Raw genomic sequence first — 9,539 nt, forward strand, 5'->3', positions numbered from 1 at the left:
GGGGTTTATCAGAGCATCAACACAACCTCACCGCTCCAGGACTCGTCCCTTCTGGCCAGCTCTCCCTGCAGAGTGGGCAGGGACTGCGTGGGAGCCGAGCTCACCTCTTATTTCAAGGAATCTTAACAGCAGGTTTTAAGCTACTTATTTACTCTTTTGGTCTGTGCAGGAAGTCTGAGCTAAAAAAAAAAAAAAAAAAGACAGAAGTATAATTACTCTGGCACGCCTGCATTCCTGCTCCAGGCTCAGGCGGGGAGGGACTCTTTCTTGTCGGAGCCAGGAAGAGGATCTGATCCCAGGAGATCATTGCCACCAACGTGTGTAACTGACACCTGCAGCCATGCTGAAACAGATATTATCGGACATGTACATCGATCCTGACCTGCTGGCGGAACTCAGCGAGGAGCAGAAGCAGATCCTCTTCTTCAAGATGAGGCAGGAACAGATCAGACGGTGGGAGGAAAGAGAAGCTGCCGCGGACAAGGCTTCAGCAAAGAAGCCACTGCCGAGAAAAGGTAAGTCTCTACCTGCCGGCTTCTTCCCCTCTCTGGCAAAGACCTGGCCAAGTCAACTGCTCCTTAGAAATAGGAGATAATATGTCTTTAGAGTAATTTTTTCTCCCAGGGACAAATCATAGTCGTATTTCCAAATCGGAACTAAACCCACCTGTGATGGTGAAGTTTTGGCCAGGCACACAATGGTTTTACTCCCTGGCCCAGACACTCTGTCCTTGACCAAATTGCTCAACTCCCCTAGCTGGCAAGACAGGGCTTACTTGCCCCCAGGAGAGGCATCTCATTAAGTTTCCCACTAAATGGGGCCTCTGAATCTGTCTATAAAATAACCATGGACTTGAACGTTTGTCCTGGGGCACCAGATCTGAAGGGGGGAGTCCTGCTGTGCCTTTAGACCTGAAGTCCCCTTGCCAGCATGCCAGTTGCTAGGAAGATAGCACTCTTCTCCCAGGTCTCCCCAGCAGGTAGTTCACTCTCACACAGTTTGGGGAGAGCAGTGGCAAGGAATTAGAGGAAGAAAGGAAACAGTGGGGAGGCTTCTCCCTTGCCCCCAGACTCAGAAATGGCTTCAGTACCGTGAAACAAAATAGGAAGTGTGCGCTGTGTCCCAGCCGAGCTTTCGGAGAGGCTCCGCCACCGGCAGCAGCCAGGAGGGCACAGCAAGCGGGACGCGGGCCCTGCACGGAGCTGCCAAGCGAACAGTGTTTGCCAAAGAACTGCTTCTTTTCCAGCCAACGGGAAGTCAGTGACATGGAAGCTCGGCGCTGACAATGATGTCTGGGTCTGGGTGATGGGTGAGCATCCTTCAGATAAATCGTATGCGGACATCTGTGAAGAGATCCAGGCACAAAGGGCAAAGCGGTTAGCGAGAGAGCAAGGCAAGGAGGGCAGGTAAGCACCCTTCAGCTGGAGGACTCAGTGGGTAGACAGGGAGGAGAAGGCATTTCTAGGAAACCAGAGGCTGGGGTCTTCTCTGCAGAGGCTGTGGTTACCACTGTCACACTCGATTTGCAGGCAGAAGGCGCAGGCAAAGGTTGGCTTTCTGTGAGTACGTACAATGCTGGCAGATACCAGCTCCAGCCTGAGGCTTGCCCTGGCTCATCGAGCCTCCTGTGATATGGCTCCTGCGCGGTACCCTCTGCAAACCACAGGAAATGCTAACTCTGCTATTGCAGCAGGTGATGAGTTTGGATTGCGCCGATTCACCGACGGGTGCCTGTGTACAGCAGGATGACAGTTACTCACCACGAGTCATTGATTCAATTATTCCAGCTACCTGATTTGGAGATATCATAGCTGCCTGCGTGCACGTTCCTTCATCACAGCACCGCTCTGCTCACATGCAGCTTCCTCACAAGATGCTCAGAGAGCAGAAAGTGGCTCCCTTGGGTTCCTAAGTCCTCTCTCTCTTGCATTTCAGAGAGACTGACTTTTCTGTAACACAGTCTCTACATCGACAGCCACGAGTCCTGGGTGAGACAGATCTTCACAGGAATAAAAAAAGCACTGTGGAGGAAAAGAATGAAGGTGGGAGCAAAACTACTGCTGCTACAACAGGGAAAAGCCAGGAGCCCTCAAAGGTAGTTTCCCCCCTTTTCTCCATAACTATCAGAAACATGTGCTTTCAGATCTAGGAAGTGCAGCAAATCCTGGTTGCTGTAAATAGATATTTGAAGAAGAAAAAAAGCCAGCTAACTGTTAAGGCTTTTCTTCCGCAGTCAGAGAAGAAGCCGTGCTGTTACATCCTTCCTTAGGACTCGGGAGGTCCGAGTGCTATTCTCAGCCGGCATAAATCTGCTCTGTACCAACGCATAAGTTACTCTAGACTCCTTTGCTTCCATTCTCTGCGGGTAAAACAAGGGTCGCAGTCCTTTCCCTCCTGCTCTGTGGCTGGTTTGGATGGCTCTGGGGGCAAGACAGGGGAGGTTATTCCAGGATCTGTACATGCAGGGTCACAACCCTCAGACAAATCATCTACTTGTATAAAAGAACAGATGAAGATAATGTTACCAGCATCCTCTGACATGCATATTTTAGGTTCTTCTTTTTGTTTTCAGTCTTCTGAAATAGTTAGAAAATAGCTTATGACCTTGACAGCACAGGACCGCTCCAAATGCAGTAACTACAGAGTCTGCTTTTGCTTTCTGCTTTTTAACGGCTACAAAAAGCCATTTGCAGAGAATTGAGAAAAAGATGAGTTAAATTAGTTACCCATGCAACCAAGTTGAACAGAAGGAACAGAACATCCTGCCAATATAATGAGAGAAGTCCAATCTCATTCAGCAGGGCTTTCATTCAGCCTTTTGGAGCTAACTTGTATGAGTGTATATTCTTTTATTACACAGCCAGTCCGTATTTCAGTATAAAAAGCACGATAACTGAAGGTTCAGTTTTGGCAAAGTGCCTCTCCCACTGCTACCAAAATACTGAAGGGAATTTGGAGCGGCTATCTGCTTTATCAAAAGCCTCTGAGTCACACAAGGTTTTTCTTAGCACTGTTTGCTGAAGTTGAGCAACTATGTGGGAGATGGTTTTTTTTCTTTTCAAAGACAGCTATTAGTCACAGCTAACAACAAAACGAAAAAAAAAAGGCAACACCCCCCGTCCCCCAAACCAAAAATACCACCACCACCACCAAAAAAAAAAAATATCTAAACCTCTTGCGCATGGAAATAGAGGAGGATTGCATATTTTGCTTTTGTTTTCTGTAACTATATTAGTAGTAGTTTTTCCCAGGTTTCTGGGGCTTTTGCTATTAGAAGGAGGGATCCAGACCGAAGACCCCCATTGCATTTTCCAGGCCTTGAGAGGGGCTTTTTCTCCCCTCCCTCATTAAAGTTCTTTCTCCGAGATCTAGTTCCCATTTAACTTGAGGGATCGGGGCATTGTGCTTTGTCTGCAGCAGGGGACGGAGGGCTGATCTAAGAAAACAAGCTGCTCCACACACACTTGAATTTCCTAGTTTCCTGTCAAGGAGAGGGAAACTGGAAAGCCGTATTCATATTAAATATTAGCCAAGTAGGTGATGGAGGTAAAACAAAGCGTGTCCTTGGCAAGCTGTGCAGTACAGTTAACTCATTACTCACTGTGCTGTGGGAGGCAGTCTGGGTCCAACGGGGAGGTGGGTGGGTGTTTGCTCAAAGACAAGTCTAACTGTTTGTCTTCAAAGGCAGGTCTCAGCCAGTGGCTGCTGCCGGGGCAGCCAGACTGGTTTGCAGGGAAGAGCGCACATGAGCTATGCAGCTGGTTGGGTCAGTTTGACGAGCAGGGGTTTGCAGCAGCTCCAGCCCCAGCAGCAAACAAGCACAGGCAGGTAAAGCTGTGGACAGCAGGTTCTGCTAGGGTTTGGTTTAGAGGGAGGGAGGGAAGGGACTGCATTTGGGAGCATCACTTAGCAAATCTAGGCGTGCTTATGACAATCCTGACACCTCTGAGATCTTCTCCTGTGGCATATTAGGCCTAATATGATGAAAAAAACCCCCAATGCTTGGCAAAGAAGGCTGGCAAAATTTGTTAACATGTATGTCACATCACTACTTCTGCATTAAACAACTATTGCTCCACAGAACAGCAATGGTCCTAATGCCGCATTAATCTCTCACCGCTCTTTTCCTCCACCCAGAAGGAAACCAGAGATGTTCACCAGATGCTGGCAGACTGCCAAGTGAGGAAGCATGGCTCCCAACAGGTAAGCGGCAACCTAGGATGCTCCTAACACATTGAGTGGGGCCCAGACTTTATCCTAGAGTCCCAGTCAGCCCCAGAGCCTCATGTGACCCGAGGACGTCCTCACCTCTTGGACCAGTTTTATCCAGCATTGCCATGCTCCTCATGTGCGGTGTGATGATTTGGAGATGATACAAAGCAGACCAGGCTGGTAGTCACCTGCAGTGAAGACAGAGGGTCTGTATGTTGTTGAAATCAGAGGGATTCACAATAAAGCAAGCAGTTCCCAGTATTTCAAGGCTAGCGAAAAAGCAGGGTTAAAACTAGCCTGGGATAAAGCTGATCATACTGTTTCTTTTATAGATGAAGGAAGCACAGAGGAGAAATTCAGGAGAAGAGACCACAGCCCCCCAGCAGGCAGTACCACAGAGCCACCCCAGCTTGGAGAGCCAGAGGACACTGCAGAAATCGGATGAGAATGAGCCTGAGTGGCAGGAATCCCGTAAGATCTTTGGATGACCTTTTCCTATGGGGCTTGAGAAATCCTAGGGCTCTGTGGAGTCATCTCAGTCCTTCTCCTGCCACACTGGAACCGAATAATCGGCTGGTGGGTGGAAAATACTGCCAAGAGATACAGCGCTGCATTATCAGACGTATTTCTGAGTCCACACAGCATTGAGACTAGAGTTGGATAGGGAAATGGAAAATTTTTCCTGCAGGTACTATATTAAAACAAGCAACAGATAGGAACCATGTGAGTATAGCCAGGATAATTAATTTTAAACTAGAAGCTGGCCTTTTGTAGGACTTTGCAGTAACCATTGCTCTTGAGGACAAGGATAACGGGTGATGAGGACTAAATAAAATGGGCTTCCCTGTCAGCCAACCATGATCCCACCTAAGCAGAGCCCTGCTGCACCGTCTCATGAAATGAATCCCAACGATAGGAAGGAAAACCGCAAACAGTATGAGATTTGCAGTAGTATCCATCACTGCTGCCAAATACTTCCTAAAGAAGAACCTGACGTATTTTTTTTCCCCCAGTTCATCCCCTGCTGCTCAGTAGATGGCAATGCTGTACTACCAATTGTTTCCACTTCAGGCCAGGGGTTTTCTTATTCTTATTGATAAAAAAATCCCCTCTGAAGCTGATTACAAAAGCAAAGAAATAACTAGCCTTAAACTCAGACTGGTCAGAGAGGTGGTTACTTCTGCAGACACCATGATGAGCTGGACCTAGATGATCGAGGCAGTTGTACAGCAAAAAAAAAAAAACAAAACCCAACCAAGTTCTCCACTTTCTGTAACAGTTTCAGCAAGACACCCTCCCACCCTCAAAAAATGATCAGCACTTTCAAATCCTTCAAAGGATTGATTTGGGTCATTTCAGCAGCTTTTATTTCATACACCTTTCCCCCCGCTGGCTCACATGAAAGGCACTACACTACATACACTACTATGTCTGAACCAGGAGTCAGCAACTGAAACAAAACCCGAGTAGTCTCTATATACAAAGGGATCTGGTGCCCAGCAAGAACCCAGATTTTTAATCTCTTGAAGGAATAAAAACTGGACCCTGTCTAGTAGCAGATGCCTGAAAGTGATGGGAGATACGTGGCAAATGGTCTCCCAATTGAGTGCACCTTTCACCTTGTGAAACAGGTCATTCTTCCACTTCATCAAGCAGGAAGGTGGCCAAAGGGCAGCAAGCTTAAAACCTGCCTGCTTGTTCGCTCCTGTAGGACTCCTTTTTTGTTCCAGTGCGGAAATCCAAGGCAGCAGATGAGAAGAGACGCTCCCTTGCACGGCAAGCCAGAGATGACTACAGGAGGCTTTCACTGCAGGGCATCCACAGAGGGAAGCAGGCAGATATTTCCAAGGGTGCGACAGCAGGAGATCGGCGACCACTCCAATATCCGCCACTCCCCCCCAAGCCTAAACTTCTACCTCCTGTCGTAGCAAATGGGAGACCGATTAGGTAAGGAAACCCTTGGGCACTGTGCAGGGGAGAAGGGATGAAATTCTTCTGCTCTAGCATGGGATGGCTGAGATGGGAATGGTTAGCTCTCCTCCTACGTGAAGGAGATACCCTGCAGGGAAAAATAAAGAGCCTAGGTTGTAATCCAACCTAGGGTGTGATGAGGCTTATTTGTCCACCCCTGGAGGGCAACAGCTTTATTTAGTAGGGTGTCCTAAGCCTAGAGTGCCTACATCTTCTATGCTGGGTGTCCACTGAAAACCATATAATATGGCTGACAGCTGCCTTCTGTTTAGGGCTGTTCTTAACATCCTGAACAAAAAGTAAATCCTGCCAAGGACTAAAAGGCTGTTGCTTGAACTTGATGCACAAACCATGATCTTTTCTAACAGGAAAGAGGGAATCCAGAGGACAATCTCCAATTCCACCGAGGAAAGCATCATCAAGTGGTTCAAAGAGGAACAATTCCCTCTCCGAGCTGGCTATCAGAAAACCAAGGACACGATAGCGCCTTGGTTCCATGGTGAGTCCCGAGTGTTTCTGCCCCAACAAGGCTGCTGCCACAGGCTGGGCCCAGGAGCTTTTTGAAGGTGGCTAGGTCTTCCATTTTAAATATCTATGAATGCTGTTTAAATTCTTTTAGCATTATGACAAAGGGCAAGATAAAGTGTTAGAACATAGGTCAGATCTTGAAAACACCCTGTACCTCTGTGCCACCCCTGCCTCCCTGTACTGGATGTACTGCCTGGACCAGGATGAGAGAGATTTGGGCACACCTCCTCCCCACTCATCCTTGGCCCTAGATCATTCTCCCTCCATACATGCTCATCAACCATCCCTTTTCCATCCCATTTCTAATGGGTCATCATCATCCCATCGATCTCCCTTGCTTTGGAACCCCCTTCAATCTGGCTTTCTGGCAGGACCTATGATCACTCTGTGCACAGGAATCGACATACAGCACACTGCCATGCACACGTGCACACACAGACGCTGTCCTTTTGAGCCCTGCACATCGATCATTCGTAATCGGCCGAGTCTGGAACAGTTAACGTAAAGCACAGTTAACACCTGGCCACGGTCTGTGACTAGCAATGGCAGTACTATTCTTCCTGGGCTACTGGGCAAGAAAACAATGCAAGGGATAGAAGTGCCATGGACCAGTTTTAGAGCAGCAAAGCAGATTTCTTGTGACAACTGTGACACCCAGTCCTGCACAAATGCTTTTCTCCCTTCAGTTTTGTGGTTTGGTTTTGAACAGGTATCCTAACTTCTAAGAAAGCAGAGGAGCTTCTGAATAAAACACTACCGGGGAGTTTTCTGGTTCGGGTCAGTGAGAAAATCAAAGGCTATGTGCTCTCCTATCGCTCCGTGGAAGGATGTAAACACTTCCTCATTGATGCCTCCAGCGATTCCTACAGCTTCCTTGGAGTGGACCAGCTACAACATTCAACGCTGGCTGACCTTGTAGACTACCACAAGGTGAACATCTAGCAGTGCGTTCATTAACTGTTTGTTTAATTGCTTCAGGGCACTTCAATAGAAGAAAGACTAGATTCAGCTGCTTTAGTAACTAGACCCATTTTAGCTGCCATTGGGTGTCCTGCGTGCTGCTCCAGAAGGGTATGCCAGCCTGATAGGTACATCTCAGGAGACCTAACACATCTCTACCATCTTAGACCTGACTCCCCCTCAAGTGCGGAGAACACCTTGCACACAGGGTTCAGGTCACTTACACAAATGCTGATGAGACGACAGTGTACTTGCACAGATTCCTTTTTTTTTTATTCTTTCCGTGGTTGTAGTGTCCCAGCAAGTTGGGTAAGCAGAAAATTCTGCTTGCCTCCAGCTTCAGCATGAAAGAGAACAAGGTATCCTGTAATCTCAAAGCAGGCAAGGTGTGAGAGTGAGCAAAGACAAAAAACAGAAGGGAAGGAAGAAGGCTGGCAGGTTCTTGCAACAATAACAGCATTGTTTATTAGCACTGACTGCAGTTACACGGGGCCCAAGGAGGGTCAGATGGGTTGTTCATTCCTTTAACATCTGCCCAGGGACAGGACAACCATTTTGCCTAAAGGTTCATTTAAAATCTGTGTTTCTTTTAAATAAGGGCCTAGCCTTATGCGGACATGCCTAAACAAAATTGCACATGAAGAAAATACGTATGTTCATCTGCTATATGGAGTTCTACCTGGGCTACCTGAACCTGCTTCTGGCATGGGTTTCACAGTTCAGCCTGAAATGGTTGAAAGCAAGATCTATATGGCTATTGGTAGCAGAGCCAGAGGACTTAAAGCCTGGCTGTGCATATTTATATTAAAGATAGAGCCATCCCCACAGTCTGCAAGGAATCCTACAGACCCCCTGCACCACAGCAGATGTGGGCAGAGTGAACCTCTCTCTGCTGAAGTGCTCTAGTGGGTTCTGCTTATCACCAACCTGGGTGACCATGAAAGAAGGCAGTTCCCACCATGCATCTGCTGCTAGGGTGGAGAATGAGATGGGAAGCAGAGACTGTACTATCAGGGAATTCCCTTGTTAGAACAGGGCTTTCCTGAGTAGAGGGCACGTGCTTACTCCAGGATCCACTCTCGTTGTCCCTCCCATGAAAAGCAGCCAGGAGCACAGTCCACAGCCACCCCATCCTGCTTACCTGCATGCTTGCACGCTCCTCACTCCAGCACTTTCTAGGCAGGGCAGCATTTCACACCGTAGAAGCTGTGGTTGTCTGCGAGATGAGCACAGCTCTTTCTGAGAACTGCCAGAGCTGTGTCACTGGGTTACTGCACGGAGCACGGACACAGTTTCGTGAAGACAGAGGTCAGCCATGTGGGTCCTTCTCCAAGTCCCCCAGGGCACTGAGCTGTATCACACAGCGGGATGAACAAGTCCACACCGTAACAGAAGCAGGGAGACTGCTGTCCATCCCATGATGTTGTGATAGGTAGGGTCTGTTTGAAAGGTGGTGTTTAATCATATCGTCTATCAACAGGATGAACCCATCACTTCCTTGGGGAAGGAGCTGTTGCTTTACCCATGTGGCCAAGAAGACCAAGAACCAGATTACATCTCTCTCTTTGAGTGAACCCCCGGTCTCACTGTGCAGCCCCATACTTGTATTCACAAAGACTGAACTTCGAAACAGAGCTGCTGATGCTTACCTGAAACAGTCGCCATAAGTGCCTCTATTGTATATCCTTCACAACAAAGCAGTGGGAGGATAAGTACTGTTCTGGGCTTGTCATATCAACTGAGTTAAAGGATGCATCAGCAAGCTGCAGAGCACCTGGATGTATCCTGCACAGTGGAGTGAATGAGATGATGAAGTCATCAGTCGAACAGCAAGATACTGCCATGTATTTTCAGTGGGGTTTTTGCAG

At 47.9% G+C, this 9,539-nt stretch overlaps 1 protein-coding gene across 1 annotated transcript; it reads left to right on the forward strand.

The window, feature by feature from the left end:
* The first annotated feature begins 340 nt into the window (after positions 1 to 340).
* On the forward strand, positions 341 to 9,244 carry SH2D4A (SH2 domain containing 4A). The gene is made up of 9 exons (XM_074148000.1): positions 341 to 515; positions 1,247 to 1,406; positions 1,936 to 2,095; positions 4,138 to 4,203; positions 4,545 to 4,683; positions 5,943 to 6,159; positions 6,552 to 6,682; positions 7,421 to 7,641; positions 9,152 to 9,244. The coding sequence occupies exons 1-9, from the start codon at positions 341 to 343 to the stop codon at positions 9,242 to 9,244; spliced, it is 1,362 nt and encodes a 453-aa protein (XP_074004101.1).
* The last annotated feature ends 295 nt before the right edge of the window (positions 9,245 to 9,539 follow it).

This window comes from Numenius arquata, chromosome 5 (genome assembly GCF_964106895.1).
Source record: "Numenius arquata chromosome 5, bNumArq3.hap1.1, whole genome shotgun sequence".
Classification (NCBI taxonomy): domain Eukaryota; kingdom Metazoa; phylum Chordata; class Aves; order Charadriiformes; family Scolopacidae; genus Numenius; species Numenius arquata.

What these genes read in the sequence shown, in the direction of transcription:
- SH2D4A (XM_074148000.1), top strand. Translation starts at nt 341, where the DNA reads ATGCTGAAACAGATATTATCGGACATGTACATCGATCCTGACCTGCTG. An exon ending in AAAGCCAGGAGCCCTCAAAG is followed by an intron (nt 2,096 to 4,137) that starts GTAGTTTCCCCC and finishes TCCTCCACCCAG; the next exon opens with AAGGAAACCAGAGATGTTCA. An exon ending in GATAGCGCCTTGGTTCCATG is followed by an intron (nt 6,683 to 7,420) that starts GTGAGTCCCGAG and finishes GGTTTTGAACAG; the next exon opens with GTATCCTAACTTCTAAGAAA.